General features: G+C 39.1%; 1 protein-coding gene and 2 long non-coding RNA genes across 4 annotated transcripts in view; 1 reads left to right on the forward strand and 2 right to left on the reverse strand.

Annotated features, from left to right (window-relative positions):
• Positions 1–3,257, forward strand: tob1b (transducer of ERBB2, 1b). Its single transcript, XM_003977367.3, has 2 exons — positions 1–239; positions 1,183–3,257. Exon 2 carries the CDS (start codon positions 1,313–1,315, stop codon positions 2,321–2,323), a length of 1,011 nt encoding a protein of 336 aa, XP_003977416.1. The 5' UTR covers positions 1–239; positions 1,183–1,312; the 3' UTR covers positions 2,324–3,257.
• LOC115249869 (uncharacterized) overlaps positions 1,514–17,050 on the reverse strand; it is a 27,334-nt gene continuing 11,797 nt past the window's right edge. Inside the window, exon 3 of the long non-coding RNA XR_003888498.1 lies at positions 1,514–1,645. This is a non-coding gene — a long non-coding RNA (uncharacterized lncRNA). The remainder of the gene's footprint in view (positions 1,646–17,050) is intronic.
• The window catches only part of LOC115249875 (uncharacterized), a 16,099-nt gene continuing 3,875 nt past the window's right edge, over positions 4,827–17,050 (reverse strand). The window contains exons 3-4 of one of the 2 annotated variants that reach the window (XR_003888504.1): positions 11,652–11,748; positions 8,883–11,283 (exon numbers count right to left, since the gene is read on the reverse strand). This is a non-coding gene — a long non-coding RNA (uncharacterized lncRNA). Of the gene's footprint in view, positions 4,971–8,882; positions 11,284–11,651; positions 11,749–17,050 lie in introns of those variants that run through there. The other variant, XR_003888505.1, reaches the window with a different exon arrangement.

A 17,050-nucleotide genomic window follows, 5' to 3' on the forward strand; every position in this document is an offset into this window, starting at 1 on the left:
AACAAAGCAGATCAAGTTTTAAAGGGCAGAGTTGTAAAAACTCCCAAGCTGTCGGGAGTCACTGTGGTTTATTGAAATAAGGAATCGCAAATAACACAACAAAAGGAACAAAACCATTTGGAGAGTTACAAAGACATCATTTTGTAATTTTCACAGGAAAAAAATACAAGTTTGCAAAAGCGTCGTTTTTTTGCTGGAACGGACTGTGGCCATTACAAGGACCTGCTGTGAATTTCCATGTAAGTAAATACCGAGTCAAACGAAGAGAGCAGCAATTTACTATCAGTATTTTGAGCCCAGCAATCTATCGTTGACTGTTTTTATGCGCTGGTAGTGCAACACTACATGAATATGGAGGCTGTAGCCGCAATGCTAATTCAAATGCTACATAGCATTCTGTCCAACGACGCGGTTGCATTATATCTAATCCTACAATTTAATGGAAAACGACAAGGTTAGTGTTTTCTCAATTTGCCAATACCTTTATTGTCTGATTCCCAGTTCATCGAAACGAAACGTTGAAAGGCCAGACAAATTGTAATCGAGCTAATTGTATTTCTGTCGTATTTCAGCGTTTAGATGCGGCTAAAGTTGGCTTGGTCGCTAGATGTGTGTATCATCCCGTGTAAAATTGACGAAGGGGACCGTTCCCATACAGCCGAGCGTGTATTTTGGTTGTAGGTCTGCTTTATGGTCGTGGTTAGACTTTGAATGATGATTATGTAACTGCTGTTCACGGCTCAAGCTTGTGCTTGCTCGCATGTCGGCGTTGTCTCACGGGAATATGGTGGAATCGCCTGTTTACGGTTAAAGACGTTCTCCCCATTTCGACGCAGGCGTTTTGCCCGAACATGTCCGCTTGCCAAATCGAGACGATTGAAACCTCTTTCTGTCTATTGACACCTGCCATCCAAAGCACCGCCCTCCGTAGAGGTCAGCCCTGCTTGCGTATTTCTGTCACAGTAGCCCGGCGGGGATCACACACTGCTGACACCGTCTGAGTCACTGGCCTCTGTTAATTTATAGTACAGATATTGTACAGCTAACATGTAGCGCTGCTGCAAGCAGGGGGTGAATGCTAAATGGGGAAAACATCCAACTGAAAATATTTTACTCGTAATGCTGTTATAGTAAACCTTAAGCTGCAAACACTTAATGCTTTTTGTTTTTGGCCATTTCCAGGATTGTTAACCAAACCCTGGAGGAAGGACATTCATTTTTTCACGACGATCACGTCTTCACTCGAGGTTTTTGCAGCGCTCAGAGAGCAATCCTGTGAAACGAAAGAATCTCCCTCTCCACTGAAGCAGCTATGCAGCTTGAAATCCAAGTAGCACTCAACTTTATTATTTCATATTTATACAACAAATTGCCCAGAAGACGGGTCAATATCTTTGGTGAAGAGCTTGAGAGGCAGTTGAAGAAAAAATATGAAGGCCATTGGTATCCAGATAAGCCATATAAAGGTTCCGGGTTCAGGTGCATCCACATAGGGGAGAAGGTGGACCCTGTAGTGGAGCAGGCAGCCAAGGAGAGTGGGCTTGACATTGAAGATGTCCGGAATAATCTCCCTCAGGACCTCAGTGTGTGGATCGACCCATTTGAGGTTTCTTACCAGATTGGGGAGAAGGGACCCGTCAAGGTGCTATATGTGGATGATAACAATGAAAATGGGTCTGAGTTAGACAAAGAGATTAAGAACAGTTTTAATCCAGAGGCACAGGTCTTTATGCCAATCAGCGATCCTGTCGGGGCTTCCTCAGAGTCCAGCTCACCTTCGCCCCCTTTTGGGCAGTCTGCTGCTGTGAGCCCCTCCTTCATGCCACGCTCCACTCAACCGTTAACCTTCACAACTGCCACCTTTGCTGCCACCAAATTCGGCTCCACTAAGATGAAGAGCAATGGTCGTAGCAACAATGTTAGCGGGAGCAGTAACAGCAAGGTGGCCCGCACCTCTCCCACCAGTAACCTGGGTCTGAATGTCAATACCTTGCTGAAGCAGAAAGCCATCTCCACCTCCATGCACTCTCTGTACGGGCTGGGCCTTGGTCAGCCGCAACAACAGCAGCAGCAGAAGGTATCTGCTCTGTCACCCAATGCCAAGGAGTTTGTGTTCCCCAGCATGCAGGGCCAGGCCAGCCCTGGAACTGTGTTCCCCGGGGAAAACTCCCTGGGCCTGGGTCATCTGCACTACAACAATGCCTTTGATGTGTTTGCGGCCTACGGAAACCTCAATGAAAAGTCACTTATGGATGGCCTCAACTTCAGTCTGAGCAACATGCAGTATTCTAACCAGCAATTCCAGCCAGTCATGGCTAATTAAACTCATCACTATATTACTTTATGAATGATGGTGGCTCAAAGAGAAGGAAAAACAAAGCGCACACACAGGAGAAAAATAATTGGACAATAAAGGATGCAATGTCCAGTCAAGCGCATGTGCCCAAGGGTGTTTTTACTGTGCCCCCTTGAGTTTCATTCTACTGAAGCTTGTTGTACAAACACACCCAAGCTTGGTTACTTCGACATGCATCATTGTTTTTCTTTTTCTTTTTGGCCTACCAAGCACAAATTTTTATCACACTGAGGGGGTAAAATACAAGTTTCAACTTTTGAACTCTTACAGTATTTCAGGTGGTAAGATAAGGCAGATTTTTTTCTTTTTAATGAATTGGCACTACTAAGTGGGGTTACTTGGTCTTTTTCTAATTGTATAATTTAATTTAGTACAGAGTTTGTAAGATATCAGAGTATATATTGTTTCTATGACATGGTGTTGCATTTATATCTTTTTACTACTCCAGTGATCTGTGATGGCTGCAGCAGCTTTTCCTTATTTTTTTCTCCCCTTTTTTAAAAGATAATTGTTAAAGAAATTCATCTTAAAAATACATCAGCTATTCTAAAGATTGTGTACAGAGTATTCCTTAGTGGTGGAATTCAAGTGTAGGAATATTTGCTTTTTCAGAGAGATGAATTGTATTTTCTGTTAAGAGGTTCAAAAGATTTTGCTATACTTTGGACAAATGTAATCGTATGAATATTAATTTTGTACCTACATTGTGCAATACTTGCTAAAAAAAAAAAAAAACGGTATAACAAAGTATTTTGAGTCAGTGTCTTACATGTCAAGAGGGACTGAAATAGTTTATATTGTTAAGTTTGTATTAAATGCTTAAAATTATATGCTTGTCTTTATTTTTTTTAATTTCATATTTGCACCCTGGTCTTTTTAATAAAATAAAGTACAGTTAAACATGATCTGTGGTTTACTCATTGCTCAAACACACCGTTAATGTTTAACCAGGGGAAGACTTTGCCATAGGGCAGTCCTGTGCGTGAGCTGATAGTAGCACTGATGTCACATGCAGGGAGTTGCCACTGTGTCATGAGGCCAATCTGAGGTGAAGAAATTGTTGACTTGTATTGTCTAAAGCTTGAGTTCACATAGTAATTTTCATATTCTTTTGTCAGATAAAAAAGATTTAAATAGGAACCTGAGCAGAACCTCTAGGTTTTAAAAAGGGAGCTCACACATAGATTATTTTATCCTTGAATGTTGGTTAAAGATAATTTAAACTGTATGGAAAATGCAGGTTGTTTAAAAAAAAAAAATCACCCTAAAACTTTTAAATTTTAGTCAAACTGTGATCGCATAATATAGTCCGGAACACAAAAGCACTACCGTAAATGGAACCGTGCAATGGATTGAGCACAAAACTGTCCAATTACGTTGCTTTTAGAGTTAGCACTGATATCACGTGCAGGGAGTTGCCACTGTGTCATGAGGCCAACCTGGGGTGAAGAAAATGTTGTCTTGTAATGGCTAAAGCTTGCGTGCATCAGTTCAGAGGTTGAAAGCTTGTGAGCTGCAGTGATGTGGAGAGTGTTGGTTTATGAGGTTCAGCATTAACACTCACTGCAATTCATCCAAACCCTTGTAGAGCCCCTTTATTTAACGCCTCCTGGTATTGGCAGCCATGTTTACAGGCTTAAATATATATATGGAGAAAGAGCTGATGGTTTGTGAAGAACAGGCTGTGTTCAGGCTCCAGCAGCTTCCTGCAACAAAGGCTGGAATGCACATTTGGAATTGTGCAGAACTTAAAACCAAAGAGTAAAGTTAACATGTGTTATTGATTCCTCCTTAGGTACACAAAAGTAGTATAAATTAGCAATTAAAATTACAATTATGTCTTTTAGATGCATAGAAATTACATGGCATTACCATGACCCTGTGAAAAATAAAAATAATTTTCCATTATTCCCACAATTCAAAAATATACTAGAAAGTCTTGATTGGAAGGCAAAAGACATTAAAGGCCATAAAATTTTAAATTTGCAATCATTCACAATTTTATGGTGACTTTTTCTTTTAATTTGCCATTAAAGATATTTATGTGTAAATTTAGTAATTCTGTCACATTTTTGTGACCAAACTCTCTCACAAGCTTTATGATTGAGTCCATTTAATGTCAGATATTACAAACTGTAAAAAGAACAATGTTTAATAGGATTTAGATCTGGTCTCATAGAAGGCCACTTCACAGTGGTCCAGTGTTGTCAAATGTCTTCTGCTGTGTGTTTTGGAGAACCTGTGACGAAGCACCCTGACACTGGGTGGCACATTTTGCTCCAAAACACCATTATAATCTTAAGATTTCAGTGCACCCCAGACACTCAAAAGCAGCCATGACATAGTTGAGCTTTCTTGTCATTCCACAGCCTTCATGTCTTTGTGTTTCATTTTTGCTTCTGAGAACATGGAGGTAATGTGACTTGCCAAAAAGCTCAATAAAAGGATTTATTTTATGCATAGTGCAACATACAGCTAAAATAAGTGCTCCAGAAGTACAGATATCTTAGATGAATGGGTGTGACAAAGTAATTCTCAGCCTCATCTTGCAAATAAATTCCTTAACTGTTTGGAGGCAGTGAAAAGCTTAGACGGTGAGAACATTTTCTGGATGCTGTGAAAAAAAACACAGAGAAACATCAGAACCGGTTTCTCATCGGCTTACACACCCTTTGTAATTGTTTGTCATTGGGTGGTATCTGCATACAGCTGATTTATCAGGACTAATATATTTTTCACGGTGTGCTGGTTCAACCTGAACAAGAAAACATATTTTAATCTCCAATTTGAATTTTCTGAACATTTATGTACCAAAATAATAATAATAATAATGTCAAGAGACTACGAATGCACATGGTTTCCCATGACCGCCTCAGCCCATAGATAAACAGGCTACAGATGGTCCGCTGTCACACCAGCTGAGAGAATACCAGAACCTGGGGTGTTGTCTTGCTGCGACTCCATCTTGCCTGTTCCTGTGTGCATTCTGTCCCCTCCCACCCCAAATTAGAGAGGTACATTCCTGAAGTTAGCCTCATAAACACAGGTCCTTTATCTTAATGTATCAGTCACACACCCAGCAATGCTACGTCTGACATGCAAAAGCTGTGTTTGTTCTGCAGGGTGTTTCTCAGTGACAGAGAGAAGCAATGCAGAGGAGAGGAGAAAAAAACTCTCACTAAACAAAAGCGTCATAAGAAACATTCAGAAGTGAAAATCACTACCCACATTTTCACACAATAATTGTCTTAACCCCTAATAATTCAAACCAATGTCCACAAGGTTTGGATAAGATGACAATAATATTCCAACATATTAGCATATTAGCTGAATCTCCAGCTTTATGCCTATTAGTTTAACTGATCATATCAATTAGAAAACTATAAAATGTTCACATTATTTGAACTGTAACAGCTTTTTTTTAACTGGCTAATTAATATAAAGCACAAAGATTTGAATGTAAAATCCGTATATAATATGAAAATCGTTTTGGTGTTAGCACAGTGTGCAAATCCATCCAGTTGTGTCACTGGCTAATAAACCCTCAGATGATACTTTAATGAATCAAATCTGGGGTAAACTTGGATGGAACAGAACCTTAGTTAGTCATTGCTTTCAAGTTAACTTCAGTGGGGATCATTCCTTCCACCTTGCTCTTATTTTACAACACTTCTGTTCACTGTGGAAATAACATCCACATGTCATTGTGTTTCTGTAGTTCTGAGGGAGAGGGGCGGAGCTGTTGGTACTTCTCCTTCTTTGCCTGCTTCCCAGGCTTTGTTTGTTTTGGTTTGATGGTGCACTTGAAGGTTACAGCACCGAAAGGGGTGTTGCACACTCCACTAGGTTTAAAAATAGACCTTGCAGGGTTTCTGCGTCATCGTAGGAGAATCCTTGCGTCCGCCCCCTCTGCTGCCTCCTCTTCCCCGCTCAACCAACAAGCCTGACTTCACTGCTTACACTGCTAATACGGCATGGAACTATTCTTGCCTCTGGCACCTGCCTTGTGACGTAAGGCCTGCAGAGGAATGAAAGGCCTTTGGAGGAACCAGGGTGGGTTCTGTCTTGGAGTTATGCAGAGGTCACTGCCCCATCATGACAGAGGCATTAAGAGAAGCTGGAATAGCAGGAAGCGATGATTCCACATTTAATTAAATAAGCCACATTAAATAACAATCATCTATGTATCGAGTATAAAGTGGTGTAAGGAAGGTGATCTGTATGTAATTTAAATTTCAATGAGAAACAGGAAGTCAAAGAGCAATGCTCAGTGCTTGGAAGTAGATTGGGACCATATGTGGAAAAAGTGTTCAGTAACCAAAAGGAAAATGTAAGTGCTGCCTTTACCCCTCAGATTTTAGAGTAAAGCTTCAAAGCAAGAATTCTTAAAGAACTATCTAAAAAAAACAGAAAAAACTGGCCTCATCATATTTTTTGTTTAAATCTCAAGAATGGCATATATAGTTCCTTATAATAAATATTTCCACTGTTGTCTTCCACGATCAAATGACTGCTACTTCAAATTACTTTAAAATCAACTAATTTGGGTTTGATGTGGAAAATAAATAACATAATGGGCAATAGATGAGACAAGAACATAAGAACTGAGATAAAGGAGTCAGCTGAACAGATGTTTCAACAATGCAGACTGCAAATGACAAAAAGCATTGCCAATTTCTTTATCTTTTCATGCTGACAGGAGCAAAACTGTTAGGCCTTGGCAGTTCACCAAAGGCAAAATTCTAATGCTGAAAATGCTTTTGCTGCTGTAACCCTGTTTATTATGATGTGAGAGGTGAAAAAGAGCAGTGTCATCAGTTTCCATGATGCTGGGGCTGTGAGATATTACCTTTTATTTAAAACATCAGTCCGAAAAAAGAACAAACTTGTTCGTCAAATTACATTTAACAGCACCTGATGTGTTTTTCTGATGGAGTCTGTATGCTGATTGGCAATGTGGCTACAGACAATACAAACAGGCATTCTTATAAATATAGTTTTAAAAATGCTGTAAATTAGAGTAGGTCAAAATCCAATAAATGGCTGTATGGATAGCTTAGAGTACGTACTAAATAATTTTGATTACTGCCTCTATGACTTTGGCAGATAGATGGGATTCTGATGTCTTTGCAGATGGTAGCAGCTAGAATCAACTACAATAACAGGATAACTTATTTGAGACGGTGTTCAGAGTGCTGTCAAGTTATAAAAAAATCTCAAACTATTTTGAATGTTGTTTGACTCCCTACATTTACAAAATGTGCATTCTGGTGTTTTACAGTTGATGCTTTCATATTTCCAATAGGAAATTTATTAGTAACCTTCTCTCATCTACTCTAAAAATAATTTGAATGAATGTATAATGTTTTTTCCATCTTCCCAATTCAAACTGCATCCTTTCTTCTCGCAGAATATTGTCACCCTTTTCTCCCCCTCTATATTTCAACAAACGCTACATTTTCCTGAGATTTTAGTCAAAATATGGTTGAAAATTTAAAACCAACAGAGCCATTATTATAGATTGAACAATGGGTGTGTAAGTGTGGATAACAATGTGCATTCATAGGAAACTGGAGCATATGGAAGGTGAGAGGAACATGGAAACTCCTAGAGTAGGATGGAAAACAGATCTATCTGGCTAATCCCTGAACCACCACAATACCTGTGTATACCACCAAAGAAAACAATCAGACCAAAATAAGCCTCCATCTGTATTTGCTGAGGTAATAATCCCACGAGGTGGGTTTTAATTTATGAATTTTCTGAACTGATCCTTTATCTGAACCTATTATAGACACCTCCTTTAGGACATCCCAGATCAGTAACCGGATCCATTCCTTTAAATTATCCCCGTGTTCCTCTTCTGAGGAAGTACATTTATTTGATTTGTGCCACCATTTTTTTCCATCCTTGGTGTTTGAGGACAACCGAGCATGTCAGGGAGTGGATTGAGAGAGGGTTGGTGTTATACATTTCTCTCGTATCGTTCTTCCATATTACTCTCCCTCTCTCTCTCTCTCTCTGTTCCCAACTCATCAGTCTCCCCAGAGCCTGAGAAGTTTTTTCCTGTATTTGATGTTCCCTGTCTGTGTAATTTAATCTCAGTGATTCCCTGCAGCTCTTGCCGACCATAAACCTCTGTGCTAATAATAGGAAGCCCAGGCGCAGTCTCCTCTTTAATCTCTGCCTGTGTGTGGATGTTTGTGTGTAACCACTCTTTCTTCTGCACCATAGAGATAAGGCCTTGTTTGGTCTCCTCAAGATTTTACTTGCAAATCACCATAGCGGTACAGACCTAGAGGAGAGAGGGGAACATTGAGAGGTGTTTTGATATGAGGAAGAGCAGACCTTTACATCCTTGCATGTCTGTTGTTGCCATGCAGACTTGTACTTATGAGGAGATTATCAGAGAACATGGAATGCTGCTCATTTATTGGTAGCTGTTAATGTACGGGATTCAAAAAATGCTTTTAAAGCTCTGTCATTTTGTTGGAATTGGAGTTTATCACGGAAAAGATAAAGCAAACGTTCCAAACAGGCCTAAATAAAAAACATTAATGGATGTTTAAAAATGTCTGGATATTAGAAAATTCAAGTCAATCTATGACATTATTTAGGTTTATAGTGTACAGTTCTCTCCATGTCATTTATTTCATGTACTCAGGGTGAGCAATGATGTCATTATTAACTAATGAGGTCTGCAGAAGTTTTTGTTTAGGCTGGAAATATGCTGGCATTAGTCTGCTCTCAGTAATCCACACCATTAGAGATGCTGATGTAAAAATGTTCCATACTGAAACTGGCAACCACATTCAAGATCACCATTTTTAAGAATGGAACTAATAGAAATTAATTTGAGTAATTATGTGTTTGCCATACCGCCTGAAGATGATGCACACCTTTCTCTGGTATTTTATTCAACTTGTTTTATAACACAAACCTTGGTGAATGTATTTTCAAAAATTTTCCTCAATTAAATTCAGTTCAATTTTACAATCAATATGTGCTCTTGGTACTTTACAGAAACTCAGAGCCTGGCGTCAAAGAAGCAACAATGGAAAGGAAAATCTTAACAGGAAGAAACCAGTACCTAAGCCAGCTGGGTCTCCACATATGAGCATCATGACCATTTCCAACTTTGCTTATAGCCAAGCTCCTTTTTCATATTCTTGTTTTTGCATCTTTCATTTATGGGTTACATCAAAATAGATGCAGCATCACCATCTTTTAGATCCCTCATATTTTTCTTCACAGAGTAGTGTGTAAAGCCGGTGTTGCACTTTAGGCAGACCTCTCTGACAGTTTAAATATTTCACCAGCCAAGAGAAAAAATGGCATCCTAATGCTCTTGCACGATATTCAGCAAAAGGTCAGTGTGGAATTGAAAGATGCATGCATTCATAATTCCATTTTTAGGACTCCTCTAAAGCAAGGGCTTCTGGGAAATATGTCAGCAAGAGTAACCTCAGCCTCGATCATTGCTCTTTGGGTCAGTACTGCATTCATACAACTACTGTTGGCTTTCTATAGACCTGCCTGATGTTTTCAGAGACTTTTAAAAACATTCTAAGACCATCAGTTCTCCATCTTATCCTTTGACCCCCACAATGCAGCTGAAAACCCAAAACAGCTACAGTTGTAAAGATAACCATACCTTTCATGTGTGCCAACCATTGTTTGTAGTGTTTGTGTGTTTTATCTGTTTGCATGCGCATGCAGTACCTCTAATGGAGAAGCAGTCATTTGCCCAACTGCGTTTCAACATAGCTGGTTGCTGTGGCAACATTGTGAGGAACTGATGTAATGCAATAAAACACCATCTATCATTAAAATAATACAAAGTAATGGAGAGACTTTGTGGACAGTTACAGTTGACCATCACAAGTGAAGGCTGATGTATAAAGGAAAGGGTAGAGATTTTAGCTCCGGCATTTGCAACATTATCATGTATTCTTCATTCATCCCAGCTATTCTTAAAGGTGTTTAATTTGTTTTGTTACTCTCGTATGCATTCTGGAATGGTTTACATCACTTTTAGTTCCCACTCAACATATAGTTCAGAATTAAATTGATCCTTTTACATCTCTGACTCTCAGTCTCTCTCTTTCAGGCAACATTCAGAGAATCTATGATGTAGTCAAATTTGGTTATACACAGCTAATATGTGAGCTGAGAGGGGCCCTGTGCCTTTGGATTGGGGATAGGTCTCTTGCTGTTGTTTGTGTCTGTGGCCTGAACAGCAGTACAGCGTACCTGGCCTTCTTGAGGTCCCCAGAAGGGGCTCATGATAGTATTCTGACAGAGAACTCCATTTCTCTCCTTGGAGACTTCAATGCTCATGTGGGAAACAATGGGAACGGCCTTTATGAATTTTTTCCGCCATTGGACTTCTGTGCACATGGCACCAAGGTTTGGACACTTGTGTCTTGAGTAAAGACAGGGGGTGAGCTTTCATCCAATTAACACCTAAGGATCTGCTGGGGAGAACATTGGACAGGCCTGGCAGGCACAAATCTATTGTGATGGTCTTTTGAGGATGGCTTCAATTCCCACCTCAGGGAGAAAGTCTCCCTGATTCCGAGGGACGCTTTGGACATTGAGTCGGAGTGGATTGTGTTCTGTGCCTACATTGTCAACGTGGCAGTTTGGAGCTGGACAAGTTCTCTGCTGTCAGTGTCGGTGGCAATCCCTGATCCTGATGGTGGACACCAGAAAGTAACTGATGCTGTAAAGTTGAATGATTCAGGAGGAGTCAGCCAAAGGGGCTTGAGCACCTGTTCAGAATGTCCTCCCTTTCAAGGCATGTCGCCCTGGGAGGAGTCCTCAAGAAAGACCCAGAAGTGCTGGAGAGACTATGTCCAGCTGGAAGAAGTGTCTGGGGTGAAGGAAAGCCAGGCCTCTCTGCTCAGTCTGCTTCCTCTGTGACCCTGCCCCAGATAAAGTGGATGAAGATGAAATGAAATAAAAACAGCTAATATATTTACCCCCAATAAGACAAATATTCATGCAGCTCAATCTCAATATGTGTGAATGTTACTTTGAAATGACCTAATCACTTTATTTAAACTTTCATGCAAAAGCAAAATTTCAAAATAGCTCACATTTGACATGCAGCCCAGCTTTGAAAATAGTACACAGTAAAATTCACATTTTCAAAGACTGTGTGTGTATGTGTGTGCATGTGTGCTAGAATAAAACAGTTCTTTGCATTAAGATTCTCATCACACTATCAGCTTTTTCTCCTGGGGTTCAAAGCACCGGCACAGCCACTGGCACTGGGCGAGTAAATACGTACTGCCATTTGATGAAGGGAGACGATGGAGGGAGAGAGAAGTTGAGGAGAAATGGAGGCACACTGAAGAGTGAAAGGAGAGCTGTACAAGAATGAAACCCTGTGAAGGTTTGAGAGGACAGAGATAGGTGAAATATTTGGTATGGACAAGCTTTTGGATCATGTGTGGGCCTTCATGAATGTCTTCTCTTAATCCTTGAAATGTCAGCCCCAAACCATGGACACCAACAATACAAATGGCAATTATTAACATTGATATATGTACATGTGATGCCATCCTTACTCTTGACATATTCCTTAACCAACGGTGTTATTTGTGACTGTCAGTGGGAACATGAGGAGCTGCTGACTATGTAATGGAGTGAATAGGATTACAACTAATCCTGACAGCATGCTGTTGATTGGTTTTGCAGTCGTGTGCGTATCCGTAACTCATTGTCCTCTTCTTTGTCTCGTTCCTTTGTAAACAGCCATAGCAAGGGGGCAGGGCCTGTGTCAGGAAGGTGTCACCTTCCAACTTTTCCATCAACTGACCTTCTGAGGTGTCATGGTTAGCTTGGCGCATGTGTGTGCCCATTCTTGTTTTGGGACTGACTGAATCTTTGTCAGCAGTAGCAGCAAGATGACGGCAAAGAGGGGCTAACTGTCTCTGGATTTAATAAATTCTTCTGATGAGTGATGAGTTTTTGTCATGATCCATCTTGTAATCAACACTTATAAATTGTATATGGCTTTAATATTTTAAAAAATAAGATATATACCCTGTAAATGTTTAGGTGATTTACAACCCAAAGACCTAATAGATATGTAGCATTTTTGAGGCAGCTTCAGCTCATATATGTGGGAGTTTAGTCTTCAGTGGTATTATTCTAACCTTGTTGTACATCATACTAATATATTAAAATGAAGAATGCCCATCCACTGATACAAAAACTGTAATACTGACGGACCCCATTGAATACCATTAAAAAATTCAATATTTAAATGTCAAATCAAATCAAATCAAATCAATCTTTATTTATATAGCGTCTAATACAATCAAAATTGTTTCAAGGCGCTTTCCAGAATCCCAGGGCCTAACCCCAGACAAGCAACAGAGGGAAGGAAAAACTCCCCTTTAACAGGAAGAAACCTTGAGCAGGACCAGGCTCATGTAGGGGGACCCTCCTGCTGATGTCATGATATTTCACTGAACGGTTTATGGTAATTGTTTTGACTTCTTGACTTTAAACCACAATAATCAAGAAAGGCCATTAAAAATAAATGTAATTGAAAAATTACATTTAAAATTACATGATGTTTTTATGCCTCAACCTAACCTGGTTTGGTGTCTGTGCATTATCCTTTGAACAGGTGAACAGGTTAATTTTTTTAGATGTATGAGTAATTTCATTAATTCCTCCAGGACAGATGGTAGCCTTTCCTTCTATGACTTCATTTATATATTTCTTGAAAAAGTGAGGCACCATTTTCAATATTCCTTTATCAAGAATGTTTTATTTTTATTTTAAAATGCTTGTTTAAAGCAGAACAACTTTTTATTAGTGATTACAGGATGTCATGGTGATTTTCCATCATTATTGTAAACATATGTCTCAACTTTTGTAAAAAAGTTGCCATTAAGTTTTGAATTGTTTGAGTTTCATGCATCTTCTATTGCATTGCACGCAACATGCTTTATTGCTTTACCAAATCACTGATGATAAACAGTTAAATACGCAATTTATTCCCTTATTTTTACATTTAAATATTGTGTTATGAAGTGGCACTATTTGTACACCTGAATCTTGAAAACAGTTTAGATTTTTTTCTGCGATTTGTATAATTTTGTGGGTGTTCATGGTATATACAGCCAAGTAACGGGAATTTTTTTCTTTGAATTTTCCTTTTTTACAATCTTACTGCCTTTGCTTGTTTATCTTTCACATTATCTGATGATATCTAGTGACTCACTCAGCTGTCATTTCTTTGTCCTTGATTTTGTGTGTGTGTCTAAAGTTGTTTATCCCTCCAGGAGAATTCACAGTCCTCTGGAGCATCATAAGGAAAAAAAAAAGCAAGTTATCATGACATTTATCACCCAGGTTCTGCTCCATTTAGAATGACCATAAAATGCATTTACACTGATATTTTAGCTACATAAATTAAGGAAATGCGATTTTTCAATGACTTTTCAAAAGCAGTTTGTAGAAACGGAAATTGAATATCCCAAAGTGATTAATTGCAAATATTCAATGCCTGCATAAATCAGTACATTTAAAGTGACTCACTTAGTAACATAAGTTGAGCCACTTTTGGAGATTCATTTAATCCCCCATATAAAATTGCACAGAACTACAAAGGAGTACAGACTACCAAGCAGGTTATTTCCTCACATACTGTGACTACACCCATAGTGCAGACTCTAGGCAGTAGTAATACAAGGTTACATAACATAATACAGTGGGTTGCTTTATGACCAAAGCCCCTAGGCTTAAGATCTTTTGAATGCCAAAGGTCAAATTCTCTCTGAAATCAAGAGCATTGCCAAAATTCAATCAACTGTTCCTTTGCCTATCATCAACATTTCCTTAAAATTTCATCGGGATCCAGTCATAACATAACAAAAACACACTGGTTCTCAGATAACATCCTTAGTGGAGGTAATTACAGACAATGGGGTGTTGACAAGTTAACACACTAGTTCTCAATATGCTAAAAGTCAGCATTGTGAATTTTTATCCAAGGTCGAGATCAATTTGACTTTCAGAAATCATATTGAAGGGTTTTCTCAACAGCTGCCCATTTGAAAAGACATTCATTACTATTATTTTCTCTGCAGATGTGAGGGTAAAGCTGGTTTCAAAGAAACATGTGAGTATTTGTTCTTACTTCCTCATTTCTGGATTGTTCCTTTATCTTCACAGGTTCTTCTGCCACACTGGCGGCATTGTGTTATTAAAGCACATTACTCTTGTTGCTCTGGAAAGTCCTGCAATGCCTTTTATTACTCAGTGCAAAATACACTCCCAGTTGGCCATTAAGGTTCAGTGTTCATCAGACCGCAGGCATGTATATAAGACATAAGACCTATGTTACACAGAACATTTGATATAACAATTTATGGTGATTGACTTCTGTGTCTGCTTTATCTGCCAATCTCAGGAAAGAGCTTGTGAAGCATAACTTCACGCCTTCATGGAATGTAAAATTAACGAGTTGGCTTTGTCGATGACATTGAGTGTGTACGCGCGTGCTCGTGTGTGTGCGCGCATGTGATTCATTGATGGTGGGCGGTGAGAGAGCTGCTCTGCATGCTAAACTAACCCCACAGGCTGTGAGGGTCAGTCTGCATGGAGCTCAGAAAAGGACACACTGGTTTGGAGGAAAGGCTGGACGAAGCGGTTGGTCAAGATTTGGTTCTCAATTATGAATTCAAATTTACTGCAAACTTGAATTAAACAATATATCCATGTACGGATTGTTGAATAATCAATGAGTGTTACAGAATGCCATTAGCTAAAGACAAATGCACTTTTAAATTAAACAGACTTTAGAATGATATCAAGAAGCATACCTAGTCACCAGAGGTGAGATGTTTGTATTTCTCTTCAGTTATGTAGTCTGCACTGATGAATTTCACTGTATGACATTTGTATAACTGTTGCAAGTGGGAACATATTTTAGTGACATTAATCACCCTTTAACAATCTAATTTTAAAGCAGTCACTACATTTGACCATCATCTCCTATAATCTCTCTTTTCATATCATATAGCACTATATCCTGCAATATTAGATTCTTGCTATAATAAAAAAAATATAGCAGTGACAAAATGTAAATTGCTCAGTGTCAAATCTAAACTCTAAAGGGAAAACAGTTACCAAAAAGGTCTTCCATACTCCTGAGCTAAAGGTGGCTGCTGTTGTTTAATGCTGGAGGTATTTTGGGGTGTGGGATGAATAAAACATCAGAGGTTCTTGTTTATTTCCATCCTTCAGCCGTAACTTGGTCTTTACATAATTGAATTCTAGCTTGTTTGAGGCGGTGCATCTAATTCAACTTTGAGCCAGTAGCTCGGGAATGATTTGTTTCCATGCTGATTTCCATGCTTAAGGGGGAGGGGGGTCAGTCTCTATTCTATGCGTGGTAAGAAAGCAGACATCAAAAAACCTTTTCTGTCTGCCCATGTATTCAATTTGCATTCCCCACCTCACAGCCATTCATTCTGTATGATTTACAGACCACCTCCCCTTTCCTGCTCCAGGTCAAAGAATCTCTTTCCCTCCTTAGCTTCCTTCCCTGCTTTTTCAAAACAATGTGATTTTTGTTGATGAGATTTGTTGCCTAATGTGTCACGTCGCACATTACAGTCGAAAGCGTTGCTGCCTGACAGCCTTTGTGGGAGATGTTTAGCCTATTGGTCACCATGCTTTTTATATGCAGCCTTTGTAAATCATCCCATTCATCTGCAACTTATGCTTTCTCACACATGATAACAGCACATTTACATTCATTACAACATTGTAGCATGAGGAGGTGTAGATTACAGATAATGAACATGGATAGAAATTAACCCTAAATACAAGAGCAGTTATAGTGTATGGTTCTGTTTCTGTTTCTACAGCTATTCAGTCTGCCAATGAATAAGAAGCTTGATGGAAGATGTATGAACATCTTTGGGACTTGGTAACTCACTTCCATCCGATGCTGTACTGTATAAATACAATACAGTGCTTAATGGAGTTATTGTATGCTGCAGAGAATTCAGCAAGCAGACTCTGCTACATAACTGCCTGCAGTCAAAAAGCATCCAGAGTATCAAGTGATTGCCCATGCTTCCTCATTATTTCAGCTCAATTTACAGGTTACGTTTTGTCGCTAACAGTCTGAAGAGTAGATAAATTGTCCATAGGAACAAAACTTATGGGACTTTTCACCTACACAGGAACCCAGCCATCCATCTTTAAGGAGTATAGGACAGTGAATAAGATGAAGGCAGGCCCGTGTCAGCAAACCAGAAATAGAAGTTTAAAAAGTTGATGAAGAAAAGAAAACTGCAACTGTAGTGACACTGGCGAAATCGGCTGAAATGGTGAAACATTGCTTCAATCAGAGGAAGCTAAAAACAGTGCAAATGTATGTGCGCATGTTATTGAATTGTGAAAGTGAGTTTTCTTTTGAACCGGAAAAGTTGAAATAACTACAATTATGTTAAAGCATTGGGGGACATATCTATGCATGGAAATTAACCAAGACAGCTTCTTCAGAACATGTGGGTATTAAAGGAAAAGATTCAAATTGTTAAAATTTCAAAAGTACTTTGAATTCCATTTTTAAAAAATGAAATCAGTTGATCACAAAACACACAGATCACTTTATCTATAATAGTAGTCACAGTCTGAGTACAGTGACAAATAATA

This window comes from Takifugu rubripes, chromosome 1 (assembly GCF_901000725.2).
Source record: "Takifugu rubripes chromosome 1, fTakRub1.2, whole genome shotgun sequence".
Taxonomy (NCBI): Eukaryota; Metazoa; Chordata; class Actinopteri; order Tetraodontiformes; family Tetraodontidae; genus Takifugu; species Takifugu rubripes.